At 32.3% G+C, this 22,213-nt stretch overlaps 1 protein-coding gene across 1 annotated transcript in view; it reads left to right on the top strand.

Moving 5' to 3' along the window:
* LOC147069466 (protein takeout-like) overlaps positions 1-22,213 on the top strand; it is a 64,116-nt gene that overhangs the window by 26,802 nt on the left and 15,101 nt on the right. The window contains exon 2 of the mRNA XM_085950199.1: positions 18,282-18,374. Within this exon, the coding sequence (XP_085806325.1) occupies positions 18,282-18,374 (93 nt within the window). The remainder of the gene's footprint in view (positions 1-18,281; positions 18,375-22,213) is intronic.

Here is a 22,213-nt window from a genome sequence, read left to right as displayed (position 1 = left end):
CATGGATTTATATTTTATGAGTTGTATTGTTTTGTGTAACTACGTCGAAATATATAATACCTATTATATTAATCACTAGGAAGCCGATGTTTGTAATAGGAAATTATTTTTAATTTATCTGTGGAAATACCTGGGTACGTGGGAAAGCCCCAGATATTTAAAAATAATCTGATCTAACTACCTCATTAGCTCGATCAGGGGTTAAAAAATGATTGGCCTTTGTCATGAGAATTATACAAAATTTTATAATAGCTTTAAAAATATTTTTAATAGGACAAAAATTTCGAAAAATGTCTAACTCATCGGTTAACAGTCTAAGAGCCGGCTGTCCAGTGAATTCGTCCAAAAATATCAGCAAAATATAATATAAAACATTGGAGTGATCCTGAAATCGATAATTCAATACCTACTTTGATTTAAAATACAAAAGCCGATTGCCAATAAGTAACGCAATTTAGAAAGTGCTTCAGAGAGAATTATAAAAGCATTAGCTCACTTTGATACAAGTAGATAGGACTCGTATAGCTTAGTGGCCAGAGCACGCATCTGGACGCGAATCCTGTTGAATGTCGTATTTTTTTAGTTAGGTTAAATAATACTGGGTAATTATTGAGTTTGCAAGAAAATAAATCATTAAATCGACATTGACTGATTATATTGCAGCATGTATTTATAAATTAAATAATTAGTATAACACAAATTATGACTTAAAAAGTAGAATTTAACAGTAAACATATTATTAAATATATCGATGACCCAATCACATGAACCTTTTTAAACTGCAACCGGTTTCGTCCACCCAGAGGCTAGTCTAGTCAGTACGATAAAAATTGCGTTTTATTAAATTAAATCAATAATATAATTCATTTCCACCATGAATTTACAGTTAACATAATAAATAAAAGAAATATTATATTAAACAGAATTATACGAGTGAACACAGTTTGAAAACCCCTTTTGTTGAGAAAAAATAGGTTTAATAGTATTATTTCGATCAGGGTTGGCAAACCTTTTTACGTACGTGGGCCAAAATTTCCCTATTATTGTTCGACTGTCTGACATACCGAGATTCATGAGAAAAAAAATGAAAAACAGTTTTTAAGAATGCTATTGAAAAAGTTTAAAGATAATAATTGAGTTCTTGAGATTCTATTTTCACTGTGTTTCTAGCCGAAGGCTAATCTTTTATTCGTTCAATATTTTTTTCCTTGTTTTCAAAATTTCAAGGAGATCGTGGAAGCATTTTAGCAACGCTTCTTTCATATTATTACATTCCCTATCACTAATTAAGCGGTTTTCCGTTTTTAGCGATTATATTTGAGGTATAATAATAAGCAGCTGTTTATATTTGAATGACTGCCAATAAATTTCACCAAGTTGTCATCATTGTTGGATGAATATTTTTATTTTTAATCTGTCATTTTTGCCTGACTTTCGTTGATTGGTAAAAATAATATTAAAAACCGAAAAAAACATTGCTCTGTCGTCATCATTTTTTAATATTATAAGCTTACTTATAAGAACATTAATTTATTTGCAAAACTTTCTTGTATATTATTAAATTATTGTAGGTTTTTTCTCTTTTCAAAATAAAACATTCGCGTGCCATGAAAAATCATCTCGCGTGACACTAGTATCACAGGTTCGCCATCACTGATCTAGATTCATTCAGCTGTAGGGTTAATGCTTTTAACTTTTGCATTATCTACTTAGTATTAGTATTTTGAGATGTTTAAAAAATACCTAATGATTATTTACCTTTGTATACATAGACCATAATTTCGGAGTATATTTTCGGGGCAAATTTTCATAACAGCTAAATATGGTAGAATAAAAAAATGTATAATCCTCGTCATAGACATTTTCTTTGATCATTGTAAGTGGCAATATGATGCAAATCCTTACTGATTATTTTAATAATAATTTAGTTTATATTCTAAATTTAATTAAACGTTTAATTTTTTTCTAACAGTGCTTTAATGAATTAAATTTACAGAAAAGTGGATCGCCTTTTGCTTATGTTTTTAGCTCTTATTAGTTATAGACATTCATCAAAAATATAATTGTTTTTTTGCTCTTTGACAAAAATTGAGAATATGGCAGTTGCGCCCATCTGCTTCTAAGGTATAGATATTATTTATTTAGTAGATTCTAATGTAATGAACAAAGAAAGACCTCAGAAATACAATCATTTAAAGGTGCTGATAACCGAATTAAAAACCGAAGAACCGAAGTAAAAAAATGTATAAGACAACTTCCATCATTCACTATGTGCAGGCATATTATATCTCAACTTGTATTATGTACCTATTTTTCTATTAACGGCCCACGTGCTCGTCGTAGGTCAAAATTGAGTTTTTATTGTATTTTCAAACCATGATCCTGGACACTCCTTAAACGTTGTAGATAATCTATTTATATAATTTTGAAGCCTTATTATCCTTTATAGTTATTTTAAACATTTGATGACTGCATAAAGTATTTTTGTTACATAAAATAGTATTCTTTTAAACCTCTCGCTCTAATGTTTTAGAATATAGTCATATTTCGGTACATAACTGTGCAGTGGTGTTAAGATTTTTTACGTTTATTAATTTTTAAACGCATTTATGAAACCATTAGTATAATTTATTAAGAGATAATTTTTGTAAAATATTCACGATAAAAAATTATATTGATAATCTCTGTGATCCCAAATTTGAAAAGAATTAGGCATTTTATTATTCAAAAAATCGGCAAGATTAACACATTTTAAGATGATTCTAAAGACATTTATTATAAGCTATGTTCTTGACCATTCAAGTGTGATAAACATCTTATGAATAATGATTGTTTTATAATAATTATTGACCTAAGAATAAGGTAGTGTTTTTTTGAAATACGCCATTTCTTTTGTCATTCCCCAGTGGTTAAGCTACAACATACGGCCGTAGCCATAAATTGACAAAATAAGTACTAAAAGTAGGGAGTAAAATGATATTGACGCGCGTGTTTGAACATGTACCGTTTAAAAAAAAATAAAAAAAAATCGGTTAGGTACATGTTCAAACACGCGCGTCAATATCATTTTACTCCGTACTTCAAGTATAGTTTGTCAATTTATGGCTACGGCCGTATGTTGTAGCTTAACCACTGGGGAATGACAAAAGAAATGGCGTATTTCAAAAAAACACTACCTTATTCTTAGGTCAATAATTATTATAAAGCAATCATTATTCATAAAATGTTTATCACACTTGAATGTTCAAAGACATAGCTTATAATAAATATCTTTAAAATCATCTTCAAATGTGTTAATCTTGCCGATTTTTTGAATAATAAAATGCCTAATTCTTGTCAAATTTGGGATCACAGAGATTATGAATATAATTTTTTATCGTGAATATTTTACAAAAATTATCTCGAAATAAATTATACTAATGGTTTCATAAATGCGCTTAAAAATTAATAAACGTAAAAAATCTTAACACCACTGCACAGTTATGTACCGAAATATGACTATATTCTAAAACATTAGAGCGAGAGGTTTAAAAGAATACTATTTTATGCAACAAAAATACTTTATGCAGTCATCAAATGTTTAAAATAACTATTTAGGATAATAAGGCTTCAAAATTATATAAATAGATTATCTACAACGTTTAAAGAGTGTCCAGGATCATGGTTTGAAAATACAATAAAAACTCAATTTTGACCTTCGACGAGCATGTCCCCCCTTAAGTATTAAAATTATTTTGTGTCATACGCTTTTTCCTATAGTATGGTTCTGTTGTTAGTAATATTACATAGGACAGATAATATTATTTCTTTGATTCTGCAATAAACTTAAGTCGATAATTCTGAGATTTGAACTTAAGTTTTGTTTGATTCATTTGTAATTCAAGATTAATCTTTGTGCTTTATCTCTTTATAATATTATTACTATCGATCGAGGGTACGTATCAAGGGAGTCGTTTTTGCGACCCTAGTTTCGCCTTTCGGCATCTTCAAGCACTATGCGCACTCACCAATGGTAAACACACACTGACAACGAATGCAGTCAATTTTAACTTATATAACAAATTCATACAATAAAGTAGGTAAAAACTTTATCACCTACCTATTAGGTCAATGATCACAATAAAAAATATAACAATAAATAATAATAAAAAATTAACAAATAAATTATGATTAGTTGAAGTATTTGAAGTGAAGTGGAAAAAAGTAGCATGTAAGAATAATATCGAATATTTGTTTCACAAGATTGATATTATTGATATAGCTATCTCATTAGTAACCTCCGTTTAATTCCCAATACGTTGCTATGTTCCCAGAATTGACAATTTTACACCTCTTGAGTGTAGTAAGTATTTTTATTGATTACATTTACTAATGATTTATTATTATGTTTTGACGATTAATACTCATATCGAATGTATTATTAGTGAGAAGGTAGGGTTTTTTTTACAAACACTTCAACTATTCATAATTTGTTTGTTATATTTTTATTGTGAACTTAATGGTAGGTAATAAAGTTTAACCGAATTTATTGTATTACTTTATTATATAAGTTAGAATTATTAACTGTATTCATCGACAGTGTGTATTTACCTTTTGGTAAATGCACATAGTGCCCGAAGGTGCCGAAAGGCGAAACTCGGGTCGCAAAAAACGACTCAAATGGAAAAGTACAAAACTTCAATCCATTAAAATTTATTCGTTTAGTTTACTTACATTCAAATATATAGGTATGTTGAATTTTTGAGAGGTTATTAAGAAAAGTAGTAAAATATTCGGTTAGGTAGAATATATTAAAAGTGTATTTACATTACAAGTTTTAGGTAGATAGGTAGGAAGGTACCTAATATTGTATTATTAGGTTCCTCCATTTATTCCTTTATTTTTATGGAAAGTAATAAATATTTTGTGTAGTTTTCGTATGTTATTTTGTTATGAGGTTTTTTGAATATGTACGTATATTATGTTATTTAAATATCATAAGTAGGATTATAAAATACCCATACGATGTGTATTTATGAACTGCATTTTGTTTTTATATTATTAAAATGTATTGTCTAAAATAGGTTGTCATTGAAAATAAATGTATTAATATAATTGTCGTTTTATTTATCAATTTTGATTAGCACTGCATAATATTATGTTTTATTTTATTTTATTATTTAATATAGGTACTGTCTTTTCATCAAGGCTTTACTGTGAGTTAATACCGTTAAAGAAATTCATATGTAAGTATTATTATAAAAATATGACTTAGCAAATAGTGAATATTATTAATTACTATAAGGTTACTTTACATATTTATCCATCAACCTACTGAAATATTTACAGCAGATTATTTTCTTAAATATTTAAAGATATTTTTATTTACCCTAAAACACACTTTAAAATGTATTGTTTTAATTTAAGAAAAGTCTGAAAGAATATTATTTTCATTCAAACTGGCTCAATTTAACTAATAAACTAGAAACAGGCAAAAAAATAAAAAACACACGACGAAATAAATATCAATAGCTTTAGTGTTTTATGGTTGTATTTTAAATCATATACATTTAATAAACTTTAAAAAAATACCATATACGAATACATATATTTTGGTTACTGTTTTTATTTGGTGTTTTTCCTCGCTTTGAGTTTCGCATAACATATACTTAATTATCCCCTTTATAGGGACACCTACAGATTGGTAAATATAAATAAAAATACGTAAATTTAATTGTGCACATCTTTAAAAGACGAGGAAAGAATTCCATTATTTTTATAAACATCATATATATACTATACTTAAATAAAAATGACTAAAACTTCCAATAAAGTTACAAATTCGCTTTGTCAACATAATATCTAATGTAATATGTATATACCTTTCAAGTAGTTTACCTACTTATATTGTTTGTAATTTCATAATCTTCAAAATAATTATTTACGGGTGATATAGGTACACATATAAAGTTCAATAATAATAACATGAAATCGAGAAAACGCCGAAAGACAATATTTTAACTAATTAATTCATTATTAATATTTGTTGTTTTTAATATGAATAGGTAGGTATACACAAAAATTACTTAATTATGCACATCTTCAAGTTCTGGCGAAAAAAGAATTCTTTTCTTTTATAAACAGCATAAAGCATGAATAATAATTATTATCTATCATAATAAAAATATATTAAGCGCAAAATGTATTAGGTACAACCACTAAGTAGATAGAAGCATTTATTAAAGTGTCGTGTCTACTTTCTCTACGAAGTCGTTACGTAGGTCTTTTCCTTTGCGCATTTTATTCAGCGGTGTCCAATCTCCCGGCGGCCAGTTGGGCCGGTGTCAAATTGGGCCGGCGCCCGATTGTACCGGCGTTCGATCGTCCCGGAGGCCAATTGGGTCGGTGTCCAATTGTACCGGCGGCCAATAACCGGAGGCCAATCGGCGGAGGCCAGTTCGCGGTGCCAAATCGTCCTAGACCCTGTGCAAGACGTCCGATCCCGATTTCGCTCTTAGCTGACTGCGAAAGCCAACGACGTCCCTAAGCAAAGTACCACTAGCCGGCTCCCACATTTAAACTTATCTCGACTGTAACGCGTCGAATATGTCGATGCGATGTCGATGTATTCACAAAACACACATTACCTAATGGACCTCCGCACACTGCTGGAATGCGACGTTTTAGTTTGAAAAAAAAACATTTGGTGTCGCTAATTTTCAAAATTTTAAAAGTTGGAATGATTGTATTAGTTCCTTCATTTGCTGCGCTTTCTATTTTGTCACCCCTAAGCATCGCATCACCTGCCCAACCCCACAGGACATCACTGCTGCATGCAACAATTTTTATAGAAAAAGTGGAGTTTTTGAAAAAGATCACAAAATTTCGAATTCCCGCACCCATTGTTGACGTTTATTTAGGCAGTCATTTTTTTTCCAAATTGCTCGCCATACAAATTAAAATATTTTAATATGTTATGGAAGTTAGATGTCAAATTACCTATGTAGGTATTCCATATGGTCATCTCTGATTTTGGCAAAATTCACGAATTCAAAAATTAAAACCTAACCTACTCAAACCTAAACTAACCTAACAAATAATTCAATATATCGGCTATTTTCAAAAATTGTTTGCCGCTGGCTTCCTGTAAACCGACAAAAACCGTGTTTTATTTAGACATGAATTTATCTCATTACTATACGACCCAACGAGATTGGACGGTCTTTACTATGCGACCATATATTTCCGATACAACATTATTTTCACGGTGAAGTGTGATACGGCGAACTGCATACGTACAAATTCCCGGACACGCTGAATTGAAGGGTGATCACTGATCACAATTAATTCACACCCGTGAGGCATAAAGTACACTAAAGCAGACTTACGGGGCGCTCGCGCATTTTCTATGTGAATCATCGAAAATACAACATAATCAAATACGCCAGCGCACACTGGATTTGACGACGCTTTGTGCCCGCCTACCCCATGAGTCACCGTTTTGGCTTCTCAGCGATACGAATTAACAAAAATCCAACGTAGTCTATTCATTCATAGCAAGCAAAATCACGCTCCTCGAAGTGTCGTCGATAGACGGGCGAGAATCCATTATTTAAGAACAATGAACTCTTTGTTTAGTTATTGCGTGTCCGATATTAATTACAAGCCCCGAGAAATTTAATAATATTTTTATTGCTTTGTTATGAGAGACGCTGATAATAATAATTATTTTGTGCTCCTTGAGCCTCTTATTACATAGGTGAAGGGTAATGCGCGTGTGGGAGGGGGCTTTTTTCACCGAACGCTTTTTTGGTGGGCTTTATGCCTAAGGGAGAAGAAAAATACAGCTTCAAGTCTGTGGAGGGCCGTAGGCTCCAATTAGGATCGAACATTGTAATTTACCATTACTCTTCTTCTCCTCCCTTTTTATTTACATGGTTGGGTATTTCCCGAGAAAATCTCAATCTCGAGATTCGGGATTTCCCGAAATGATGATATTTTGAATTCTCGAAATTCGGGATTTCCAGAAAGGAATTCTCGAGATATGAAGAAATTTAAAAAAAAACCAATAAAAAATCTAAAATCAGCGTAAAAACAGACAAATTCCAAAATATATAATTTTTTTTATTTATGTAATAAGACAAACAAAAAAGAAGTAGGAAAAGAAAATAATTCAAAACATTACATATTAAAATAGGATTTCAAAAAACCCAGACTATCAATCGCTGCGTATGACAATGGCGTACCTACGCCTTTGAGACACAAAATTCCCTAATGTTGCAAAAATTGCGCTCATTTTGAGTCGACGTTGGCTTAATTGTGTTAAATGCCCCGCTCAGTCTTTGAACGTTTTGTGTTTCCTGTCCACTTTTTTAATATAGAAAATCGTTTTTTCAATTAATATTTGATAATAAAGAAATCCTGAATCCCGAGATCCGGGATTTCCCGAAATGTTAAGAATTTCAATTCTCGAGATTCGGGATGAAAAATCTCAAAAATTTCTCGAGAATTCCCGTCGGGAAATTCCCGAAACCCAACTCTACGTATGACCACCGCTTAGCAATGGAGTTACTGTTATTATATTATTTTATACAGCAATATTAAGCAAAAATGTTATAATCTCCTCACACCTAGTAAACGAACAAGCCGTTGAAGAGAAATTTAATCAATCAATAATCCAAACAATGTTCCGGTCCTCAAAGACAATCATCACTAATCAGACATTTGTGTGCAAAACGACAATATATTTTGTAGGTTATGTTATGCATTATTTGTACTCATTATTTAATTCAGACGTGTGGTGTTTACGTAACGCAGCGGCTCTTTACTTGAAATTGAAAGTTACGTCTTCATCATAAGTGATATTTAAAATAAACTACAGGTAAACGTAACGCTTTGCATAACAAACGTAATGGTAAAGATGGGTACCTACCAACTTGAGAATTTCGCGAACATGTATCAGGTATTAAAGGTATTTTTTCTATCTTAACACAATCACTGCTACCTGTTAATTAATATTTAATTACCACACATTTAAATATCATGTTAATTATATATAATGGCCAACTTACGCAAACGCGCCTGTCGCAGTGTTGGCACTAAATGAGTTAAGGCTTGTTTACACGGGCTTTGTGCTAACACACAGTATCACTACACGCACTGCCACGTGTAAACATGCCGAATTTGTAATAAGCATTAGGCATTAGTATTCGACTTGTTAGCCCGTATAGGCAGTGGTGGAGCGGTGGAGGTATGCTGTAAAGATCTGACTCGAGTCAGTCCAACCGGTTGTTGGGCCCATCGGGCCGTCCGACATGGTCGCCACAAAGTGGCACACAAAACACAAAATTATCTTGAATTTAAAAAACCTCGGCGTCTTACTGCGGGCGTGAAGATCTCTTCTCATAACTTTTGCTGTATGTATGATTAGTATAGTTTTTTTTTGTTATATTTATTAAATTCCTTTATTTTTTGTTAATTTCCTTGTGCCTTCTATCTCCCCGGCACTCTGCATTAGATGAGAGTAAAATCAGTCAAAGTTCACTTGAGAGCATGGCGACGTCAGTCTCGGGTAACTGCTTCTGGGACATTACCAGGTGTAAACAACTGTACAGATGCTTCACATCAAACAACGTAGTGCCTCGTGATACGTTCGATTAAGACCGAGTGTGGTGCGGGGGAGGGGTTTAGTTTGGAGGGTGTGTTTGTATTAAGATCCGACATAAATCAGTGGTTATTTTTCAAAACTGGACATGTCCACTATTAACTCCTCAGAGATAAATTAACTTTTCAAATAAAAGCACAGAGCAAAAACACGCACGCGACAAAAACTAAACTGTCAGATTGTATGACAACATACTTGGTCACGTGACTCAATACAGTCCCGCCATTAGCTGAAAGTGTCATGTCTCATTTCGAATGTCAACAACGTTGGAAGTATTCCTATTTGAATGTCAACCTACTTTTTGAAACCCCTTTTCAATATAAAATTGGTGTTTTGTGGCTATTTTTGAAAGTCAACAAAATGTGTATGAGGTTATAGAATGATATTCCGATAATAACTCATTTTCGGCATATATGGACATGTCCAGTTTGAAAGTTAACCACTGAAATAGTGCACATTTTTTCATATGTCATACTTATTTGTTTTCGTAAATTAAGAATACTCATGTTACAGATTGGTGTTAGCTATTTTTTTAAATTCATTAAATCCTGCCAAACCAAGCCATAATAGAATATAAGTACTTGTATAAAATTATGTTTGATTTAATGGCATAATTAATTTTAGATATTTTATAGATAGACTTATTGTTTTTGACTATTATCTATTATGGCTTGGTTCAGGCTTGGTTCACACAGGGTTTAATTGAATTTTTAAAACTAACACTATCTGCAATTTTAGTTCTTGTAGTATTATTTCAATGAAAACAAATACGTATGATTGACAAGCTTAGTGTGCACTATTTATGTCGTATCTTAACAGCCTACCTCCACCCTTCGCTACTGCATGTAAGTATTAGTGCGAGAAACAAGTATAAATTATTATCTGTACTACGTCTGAGTAAACAATCCCTCAATCTAATTGCAGTTAAAAAAATCGCTAGAAAATGTTCTCAAACGGAAAACTCGACAAAACATTAATTGTGCCAAACGAGTTAAAAAATAAATAAATATATTTGTTTGTTTTCTCGAGAAATCTATAAACCAGTCTCGAAATCACGAGAAGAAAATATTCTTGAACCTTGAAAAACGAGAAAAATGTCGAGGAATCACATGCTGTGACTATGGGGAAATATAAAATCAAATTTTTACATAATATAATATGTAGTTAATAATAAATTAATAAGTTAATAAGTTAATAAAATAAATTAATAAGTTAATAATAAATTTATATGTGCGCGTCGAAAGGATTGAGATATTATAAATTATAATTTTATGGCAGGTATGAAACAGGTACAACGTAATATATAATTAAGGTCCACATTGTCATATTTTTTATGATCCTTAAATTATTATGGTTTCTTTGTTATTTTTTTTATTAATCAATAATAATATTCTGCATGCATATTATTATGCTTTATTCTATGTAAATTTACTTGTTTATAATAACTGATTATTAACATATTTTTACTTAACAATAAGGTAACTACGTCTCTAACTTTTATTGTAATAATATTTATTATGATGTTATGCAGGTTAGGGATTGCAATACCGAAAGAATGTTTCAATACCGGTATTTCGGTTATTTCTTAATAAATACCGGTATTAATACCGGTATTCGTGAAAACATATTATAGAAAAAAGAAGTACTTAATATAGCTACATATTAAAATCTATTTAAAACACTAATTTTATAGTAACCTAAAGCACCTATCTACATTTATTATTTTAACCTTTATAAATATGTATAGATCATAATCTAACTCCTAGAATGTTTACAAATAAAATAATATGTTACGTCTCCGGAAACTTGTACGTATGCATTTCGCCGTATCACACTCCACCGTGAAATGTTGTATCGGAAAAATATGGCCGTATATTAAAGACCGTTCAACCTCTTTGGGTCGTTTAGTACTGGCGTAAAATTCATGTCTAAATAAAACACGGTTCTTGTCGGTTTGCAGGAAGCCAGCAGCAAATAAATTTTGAAAATAGCCGATATACTGGAATATTTATTAGGTTAGGTTAGGTTAGGTTTTCATTCTTGAATTTTGATAAAATCAGCTATAAAAATCGAATGAATGTTTATATTGAATCTAATGAAATTGGAGACCGTATAGTATATGGTCATCTCTTTCCAATAAGAAAGCTCATGGTAAACTGTGCCACGGTGAAACGTTTTACGTACAATATACACGAGTGTGACCAATATATTAAGTCCAGGCACAGGAAATGCCACGAATGTTTTCTTTTTCGATATAATAATATGTTAATTCATCGCGACAATTCTATAAGTATATTTGAGGGATTTTGTTTAATTATTATTGAACTTTGTTGGTTTCAGTCAATATATTTGCGTTTAGGCCGCATTAATCTTATATACTAAATTTATTATACAATATAGTATTCATTTTGGAAAAACATAAACGTGTATATGCCGGTATTTTGGATTTTTGAAACCGGTATTTCGGTATCGATAAATAATTGAATACCGGTATTGCAATCCCTAATGCAGGTAGATACAGAGCCGGGTTAATTGATAAGGGAGTAAACAATTTACTTTTTTATTTAATTTAATATTCATGTTCGTGTTTGCACGTCAAAGAATTAATAAAAACAAAACGTCACACGCGTTCGTAATTGTACGTACTCGTACCTAGACAACGATGAAGAATACTACAGTTTATTTAGGATTCCTTCATAAGTATTTTTATTGACGATTGTTTGAGATATAACTTATATTCAATTAAAATGATGGTTTTAATATCATGCGAATGCTTGTGCATGATTTACTGGGACGTAAATAATAAGACGTAAAGTGCGAAGTTATAACTTGAAGTGTCATGGCCGCTGTCGTGGCGCTGCGATATATTATGAAAGAATTGCTACCACTACCACTTTTCAATACTTTTTGCATTATTGAAGGTGTCATATGAGTAGACAAAAATATACATACAAAACAACGTCCGCCTTCAACTTCAACCCTCACGTAAGTGGAATATATCAATATCTGAAGAGATTTGATTTACTTAACACAGTTATTAAGTCTTCCAATTGAAATTAGATAATGGTAGCTAAATATAGATTCCTTCTATTTTTTGATTAAAATATGCAAGTATAACTAAGAGAGATACTTATTCATATAACCTCAAATAAAAGATATTTTGAACCCTCTTCCGTTAGATAGGATAGATAAGACCGTACTTCAACGGATGCGGAGACCAGACAATAGACCCACTCTCAAGCCTGCTTCGAAGTAAGGAATTATAAAGATTTTTTAATAGCGTAACGCCGTAACATCTGAAAAGACCAATTGAAGTACTCATGACGAAATCCAACATTTATAACGTCAAACGTAATGCCAAGATCCTTAATAAATGAGATAACTGCCATGCGTCAAATTTTGTTTTTACCTAAATATATATAGCTAATAATAATATAGTATAGGTACTAAGATCGGATGTATTTATATTTTATAGAATTTGCCATGCATCGAATATTGTATTAAAACTAGTCAGCCGTGCATTTTTAATTAGTATGGCAAATCAATCACTACCGTCTTAGGAGGAATAGCACAGGTAGGAAATAGGTAAATAGATTACCAGGTATGGTTAATTAAATTCAAAGATAATATATACATAGGAAACGCATGCATGCTCATCGTATTGTGCATGCGATGTGGTTTGATAAATAATAATTGTGATACATCTATAATCTATTGTAATAACGTAGTTTGGTATTGCAGGTATCATCTTTTGTGTTTATTTATTTATTACAAAATTATAATTTATTCTCTGTTTAAAGAATCGCGTTTGCAAGGTTTGCGAATGTAGGTTTCGTATGGCAATATTATTATAATGGGCAGGGCCGCAGCAAGAATTATAGCCGACTGTTCGAAAATAATGCCGCCCTAAGCTAGAAATAGTCTATTAACAAACATATTTTAATATTTTAAAGTCAGGCAGACAGAGGTTACATTATTATTAGACGCTATCCGCTAATTTGAATTTTGGTGCCGCCCTCTATTAAAGTTTGGCCACTAACTAGTAACTAAGTAGAGTACATCTACCTGTCCTGGGTCAGTTCTATCAGATACCCAACGCCATTGACATCGAGCCACTTACAGAAGTTGCATAACCACAAAGTCTTGCATTATGAGCATTGCCCCCACAGGCCACAATAGTGGGGGTTGACAGGGTTCTACCATGGGGGCCTGGGCTAAAGGCCGGTTCGGATTAGTCGAGTAATTTAGTCGAGTGGCGATTAATTTAGTAACTAAACGTGTACGAACAGACAGATTTAGTAGAGTAAGTTAGTAAAATCATTTCAAGTCAATCCATTCTGTTCTAATTTTTCGGTCGAGTAGCGGCCCCCACAATCTCGCATTAAATACTGAACAAGCCACGAGACAAGTCTGAACATGTTATCTTTAGTCAAGTTCATTAGTTGTCGTAGAATTTCTATCTCCAATTCTTCTAATATAGCCATTATTAACTTATTTATTTTTTGAACATACATAATCAGGTTCATCACGCAGGTTCGAACCTGCTGGGTGTCGTATTTTTATATAAAAAAAGATTTTTTTCCATCGGTTATATATTTCCCAGAAGTGTTTTTAAATTATGTATCTTCAATAATAAAAATGTTACAATCCTAAATCTTGTAAATTATTTGTTGAATAAAAACAATAGTTAATTATTTATTCTTGCTTTGTTACGTTGTGCTCTGTTCATTTTGACACGTCACTCATTAATGTACTGTGTTCGGACACTTTACAGTTACTAAATCATTTAGTGGTAACTAAATCACTCGCCACTCGACCAAAATACTCGACTAATCCGAACTGGCCTTAACTTTGAGCACATCTACTTATCCTGAGTCAGTCGTATTAGATTCCCAACGCCTTTGACATCGAGCCACTTATGAAAGTTGCATAACTATGAAATCTTGCATTATGAACATACCCCCCCCCCACAAGAGCGGGGACTGACAGGGTTCTAGCCTGGAGGGCCCGGGCTAAGGGTGAGCCAACCATGGCGGGTCAATAAACTAAGTGAGGTAAACACAGACATTACAATTTTTCTCCGATTCTAAAGAAAGTCAGGTTTAATAACATTTTAAAATGTGTGGCTGTGTCTATAGTTAAAGCTTTTCTGCCTGGTCTCATGTGGGATGGCGTCTAATCCCGATGTTCTGAAAATGTTGCCACTTGTCAATATTACCTGCGTGACCTCTTCTGGATTAAAACCATGGCTCCCACAAGGGGGGCGCTATCAGGGCTCTAGCCTGGGGGCCCGGGCTCAGGGGGGGGGGGGCGGCGTGACGGGTCGCCCAGATAAATGACATAAACACACATCTTAAATTCGCTCTAATAGTAAAAAAAGTCTTACTTCAGAGTTATTACCATTTTAAAATATACGGTTGTTGTGACGTGTTGAGTGATAGATTCTCGACAACTCCATAATTTTATGTGGTAAGAAATCGCTAAATATACCTACACTGAATTTTATTTGACCTCGAATACCATTGATGGAATGGATGGATTGAATACAAGATGTGGGGGCCATGACGAAAACCGTTTCCTTGTGGCTGGTTTATCATGCACCATTAGCGAGGGCTGCAAGAGTAGCCAATGCACTTCCCAGAGACATCGACATTTGAAGTGATTAACTTAAAATTTACTATTTAACAATATTTTATTTCCCTCTTCTAAGATTATTGTTTACTTTGTATTTTTATTATACGTAGTGATAATTCCAGGGTTCCGGTCTAGCTCAGACGGTGTCCAATTCGAACCCTGGTATCATAATTTATTTATTTTTTTGTCAGTGTTCGGCAAGGTGTAAAAACATAAGAAAACTCTGGAGAAGTAGTATTGTCCCACTTTATTCACGTAACGATCACATTCAGTTTATAGTTATATTACAGGCATTTATTAATTCTAACTTATAGTAAACCTTAGACTCTAGATCGTCTTATTACAGACGGCGGTTGGTTATTCGCTGTATAATTCCCACAAAATGGCCGCCCATTACTACAATTTCACGCGGATGACTCGACAGCTTGTCTGGCAACGTTTTATGATTCCGCCCGAACGGATCTTTGTATGCAATCTCTCTCTTATTACCACCAGACGTGGATTTTGCGATGATCGGCTTTTTTCTCTACTGACTCGCGTCATAGCTTTGCGTAACGGAATTTACATATATGCTTGGCGCGGAGTCCAGGTCGGATCCCTTGTTGCAACTGCTTTTTTGCGGGAAGAAATCGAGTTTTTATATCCTCTGAAAGAGGCCGCGGTAGTGGGGGTCTTGGACATTTTGAATTTTTTTCGTTACATTTCAATTACCGCCAATTTTAGCGCGTAATTTTAATTAATTAATAGCTTTGTTCTATGTTAATTTCTGATTATTTTACAATGGTAATTAGCTGGTAGCAGTGCTAATGCAAATGTAGGACTTGAAATATTCGGAGAAAAGTCAATTTCAAATCAATTAATCTTCATTTTAAAGTACAGATTTTCATGAACCTTCTCCGAATGGCCTTATCTGGATGTCAAACCGTAGTTGACGGAATTCCTTATTGAATGGGCCCCATGATTAGTATCCAAAAAGTGAATACTAACCGATTTATCGACGTTTCAGAGCGTACATTTGAATAGCCGTGTTTACATATTTATAATTATTTTCTATCAACTCTTTCATTCCTCTGGTACAACCTGTTATCTTTCTCATTCATTCTTTACACATGGTATTACAATTTTCATACGTTTTCAACTAGACATTTTACTAAATAGTTTTATACATGATATTTTAACAACACGCGAAGTAACACCAGTTAAATGGCAAAAGCCTAATATCACTCATCATCTCGCGTACTTTACTCGAACCCGATCTTCCACGAACCGTGTCCTCAGTCTCTTAAGACACGGGCCGTGGGACTTATTCCTGGAAAGAAACGTCCCTCTGGGTGGTCAAGGGTGCGGCTCGGTGCAGTTTATTTGACTACGAGGCCAAGGGCGTGTTCAGGCCACTCTACACCCCTAAAAGGTAGTCTAGGTATAAGACCCGAAGTCCGAGGTCGTGACAGTAGGTACCCTGTTCTTTAAAAAAACGTCATGTTGTGAACGCTTTGAATTATGTAAACAAAATGTCCTTTTTAATAAATTTAATGTAATAATAAAAACAAATACATAATTGATGTTATTTAACTTGTTGACTGCGGAGCATTTAATTACTTTTAATTACCGCATTTAAATAACTTGCTAATTATATGGAATGGCTTATTAATTAGTGTACAATAGGTGTTCCGTCCGCGTGGAAAGGATTAAATAATGATGAGCGATTTGAGTTCAAAACTACCACCCTCCACTTTTAGGCGCCAAATATATTTAAATCCTAGTCGATATTATCTCTCAATTTTGTACGAGGTCAACCAGATCTTAATTTTCCTTCTGTAACGAAGTCTATAATGTATCTATCGTCACCGTTCAGGCAAAAGTCACCAACCCTAAAAACATAGTTTTGAGATATCGCAATTTGAAAGTTTGAAAATGCAGGAAAAATCAGATTTTAATGTTTTTAAGGTTTTATCGACATTAAATTATTTTCTCATGTCTTCTTAATAATTTTTTTAAGGTACTTTTACTTTTTGATGCTAATTAAAACATCTGGAAGGTTTTAAAGGAGGCAAGGTAGCTCAAATTATGGTTTGGTGACTTTTGCTTGTTAATAATCTGAACAATTTTAGCCAAAATAAGCATCAGTAAAACTCACCATCCATAGTATAGTGACTTTTGCTTGTATATTTATAACGAAGGATTTTTTTTTTATAGAGTCAATAATGTCTATTCACCTATAATGACTTTTGCTTGTTAAGATTTTATCGAAAGTCATTTAGTGAAAAACAAATAATTCGGATTTAAGCAAAATTTTACTAACTAATGTACCGAGGTGAGTTTTGCATCTTAAAGAACATAATTTTACGCTTCGGGTGACATACTCAACTCAAAACTGCCATTTTCAGGGTTGGTGACTTTTGCCTGAACGGTGACGCTATATCCCCTAGGTGCGTATATCATTTAGAACAGTTCACCTCCGATGTAAAGATTTAAGTGTACAATAATGCTTGTTAATTGTACGTATTGCATTTCGCCTGAAAGAGATGGCCTTGTATCATTGAGGTCAAACAATGATGCGTTGTTCGTAGAGCATTACAGACAATAATGTTCCGAAATGATTCATTGATTTGTATTAAATATATTATAATGCTGTCATTATTATTAGACATTTTATATGTACGACTCATGTGCTTACGTGCATCTACCAGAATTTGTTATAAATTATACGATATGATTGAATTTTTAATTTATTTATTTACCTATTTTCTTCTGTCTTTTTCTTGTATTCCGGTGGTTTTTATTACGATTTTTTAAGTGTTTTATTTAAACATGAATTTGATATCAATACTATACGGCCATATATTTCTGATAAAATATCTTACCGTAAACTATATAGCCAACTGCATACGTATAAATTTCCGGACACAATTGATTAGTACTTAATTGGGGATTATTGTAAAAAACGATATTGTTTAATTTGTAATAATATTCAATATTAATGAATTATTTGTTTGTTTTCCAGCTGAAAATTTCAAACGGTGCAGCCAAAACGGTCCAGATGTCAGCAATTGCCTTCTCTACAATGTTCCTGATGCCCTGAGAAAAATGAAGAATGGTAAACATATATATTTTTTTAATAAGTTATAACCATATAGGAATTAGGAAGGGTTAGGAATCATATAAACTTGACTTGACTAGCTTAAACGATCAAAAAAAATTTTACTTGATAGAAATACTGAATAATGAAATGTCATTTCATATTGATTTCCATAGTAACGCACGTATATATTATTTATTAATAATTTAGTTGCTAGGACCCCCTAGCAACCAATAATGGTATCGAAATAACATTTCGTACAAAACAGAATTAACTAAAAATGAATTCAATTCTAGTTAAATATAGCTAAAAGTATTTTTTTTAAATGCATTGGCATCGTGTCTAGCTAGTCGGGAAGTTAGTTAAAAATCTATTGCAAGATTTTTACCGGACAAATAAGAATACGGCATAAGAAAAACGTTGTAATTAATAAGTTTTTACAATTCGTGAAATTAGCTTATGAGACGAATTGCCTTTTCTTCAAATGTCCAAACTGTCCGATCCTTAGAAAATCATGATATGGGCTTCCGCGGACACTAAACTTGTTTACTTTTACGAGGAATGCATTTTAACCACTTTTACTCAACCTATTAGGTCTATACTCTGGGTCCAACCATAACATACGATTTTTTTCGATAACCCCAGGATTTGAACCCTCGATATTATAGAATATTGGATAAAAAGTTAAAATGCATTTGGAACCAAGTAAAACGCAGTGCCGTGTGTTACCAATTATCGTAAATAATTAATTGCCTTGTACACGGAATTGACCCTAGTGATGTCCGTGTTATTTTGGATCAAGAAAAGTAATGGAAACGGGCTACTGTGTTAATTAGTAAGAATACTGAGGTCCTTTTTTGCGTCAATGTCAGACATCAGGCTACACCTCCACAGTAAGTCATTTTGCTGTACCTATGGTATTACTTTCAAATATGCAGTGACGTCCCGTGGGGGTAGGCAGATTGAGCGTCGCTTGGGGGCGGCAGTTACCCAAAGGGCGGCAATTCGAGAATAATTACTCGGTATATATAGAAATAGCTACAGTAATAATGGAAATAAGAGAGATTTTCTTGTCGGGTTCGCGATGTCTAGTTTACTTCCATTATACTTGGACGTCACGTTCTTGGTGAACAGTAATGACATGTGCATACCTAATTTAAAATGTATCCAAATATGTTTGCCAGTCACTCACGAGTTTTCGAAGTTGTCAAGACATTTTTATAGAAAAATGTTCTACATACCAACGCCAACAACTTCAACTATAGTCTAAGTGCCTCAAGCAAGTCAAAAAAAATACAGAAAAATAATTAAACCTGTCGACGTTGTAAGTCCGTTGGCGTGTTTTATTTATAATGGTGTAAGTAGCACTGCAGTGGTCAACGCCATTGAATATAAAATAGCTGACGATGGTGTGTTGACACTTGCGAGTTCTTAATACCTAAAATTATAGAAGCTGCCGTGATTGCTTCACACTGTAATACTACATTTTTCAAAAGGTCTGCTTCATGAAATTTTACTGCAATGACTCGGTATTTTGTAACTACAAGCAATACTACTTTTTGGTACTTAGAGCCTTATTTAATACACGTATTCATATATTATTAGTAATTTATCAATATAATACATTTCTTAGATATTGGAGTCATGAAAAGATGATATAAAGTACTGTGTATAAAAAATGTGGCGGCATTTTGGCACTCACTGCCTAGGGGCGGCATTTTGTCTAGGGACATCACTGCGAATATGACATAAATCTACGATTAATTGCTTATACATACCCTATACCATTAATTAATCTGGTAAATTACTGTTGTAAATTGTAACACGTTTATTGTACTCGTAATATTATAATATCGTCTCTGTTCTGGCAGAACACACTAACTGGAGAATACTAGTTTTGAGTAATTTGACTTTGAAGTTGTTAAAATGTTTGAAATGGTCCATCATGTGAGTTTATTAAGTAATCGTAAAAAGGATGACTTTAAAATAAAGACTGTTTATTTATTAAGAAGGTTTCCAGAAGGTAAAGTTTGAAATAAGGAACATTTTGGTATAACTAACTCAATATATCATTTTTTCGAATTAGTGTATTCTGCCAGAACAGTGACGATATTATGTGTTACTGTCAAAAGTTGGTAAGTGATGAAATCGTGTTATGGAGTAATTGCATACATAAAATCATACATATTGATATATAGACACATAATCTATTGTTAACTCTAAATAGGTATCCAAATTATTGACTTGCCAACTTTTGGCAGCAACATTATGTAACACGTGGATCTGAAAGGTCGAGTGGGTTAATCTATAAGACAAATGTATTTTTTTCAGTCGAGACAAACAACCAAAAAAGTGATATTAATTAATACTGATATGTAAACAAAATTAACAATTTTAATTCCGCAGACACGATTAGCAATAATACTCGGCCTACAGACGGTATATTATAAATCACTGATCAATAATTTAGATAGACATTGTATTTAAATAATAATTATGATACTGGTATGTTATTAAATACAAAAACATCGCGGAGTTTTGTGGAACTATTTTTTATAACAAACATCTTATGATAAAAACAAAATGAGTACCTAATAAGAAAATATGTTTTTCAATATTTTTATCTATTCAATAAAATTATCGTATGTGTTTCTACGAGGCTTTTTTGTAAAATATTTTTAATAAGACAGGGTCTTTAAACAGTGTAGAATATTTATATATAATATTTTGATGTTAATAATAAAATATAATCCAAATAAACATTGATTTTTATTTTTAATCAACCGCAGCACTCCCAGATTCTTATCCACGAGCCGTCACTGCACATACCTACAATTAAGTCTGTGGTTTTGGGTAAAAGTGATTATGTCAGTTTGGTTGCATCTGAGATAATCGGTTTTGAAATAAATCACAGTTTTCAAAATTCCCTTGCTTAGAAGTTATTTAGTGTATCTTTTTACGTTTTTATTTGCTCGTATTCTTGTTTGTCCGGTGGTTGTTTGTCCAGTACAAATCTTGCAATCGATTTAAAACTAACTTCCCGACTAGCTAGACATTTGAAACTTTTAGAATATATCAGAACACGATGTCAATGTATTCTTTTATTTCTTTTAATACTTTTGGCCACCTTTAAGCAGACTTGAATTCATTTTCAGTTAATTCGGTTTTGTATGTTTCGGAAAAAATTCGTTAAAAGTAATATTTACTACTCTACTACTACATTGATTGCGAAGGGGTCCTAGCAACTAAATTATTAATATTATATACGTGCGTTATTATGGAAATCAAAATCAAATGTCAGTATTTCTATATTTGTTTGTTTGTTTGTTTTTTATTTACTTCATATCAAGTACAAGTTTGAGCATATTGAGCATAATAATTTAATAGAAAATTTAAAAACGTTGTAAATAAAAAGTTCTTTTTATCTTGTAATTATTTTTATTTCTTTTAAATATAACTAAGTTTTTGATAATGTATTATATTCAATGTTTTGAAGTAATTTTACTTAGAGCTAAAAATGATTTTCTCAATTTAAGCTATTTCTACAAAATAAAATACTTATCTATTTATTTTGCTTACATGTGACAAAAAAGAAGATAATTCTTTGCACACATTCGCACTAAAATTTTAATTTCGTAAAAACGCGACTAAAGAATTTTTATGTCGACATCTTGGTATTTTATGGGTTTCCAATTTCAAATTGTCAAGTTTACGCTCGAATTAGTATTCGAAAATAATAAAATACACGTCTTAACAGAATGCCAATAAAATCAGGCATAAATAATTATTATAGAAATTTGTAAGTTTGGCCGTGATTTTGGAACTTAGGAAGATCGTAAATTTGAACCGATTCAATT

Source organism: Rhyacophila brunnea, unplaced genomic scaffold (assembly GCF_057557595.1).
Source record: "Rhyacophila brunnea isolate RB1 unplaced genomic scaffold, BYU_Rbru_1.0 scaffold_23, whole genome shotgun sequence".
Taxonomy (NCBI): Eukaryota; Metazoa; Arthropoda; class Insecta; order Trichoptera; family Rhyacophilidae; genus Rhyacophila; species Rhyacophila brunnea.
The sequence above is the reverse complement of the archived record's forward strand: the minus strand, read 5'-3'. Positions and strand labels throughout refer to the sequence as shown.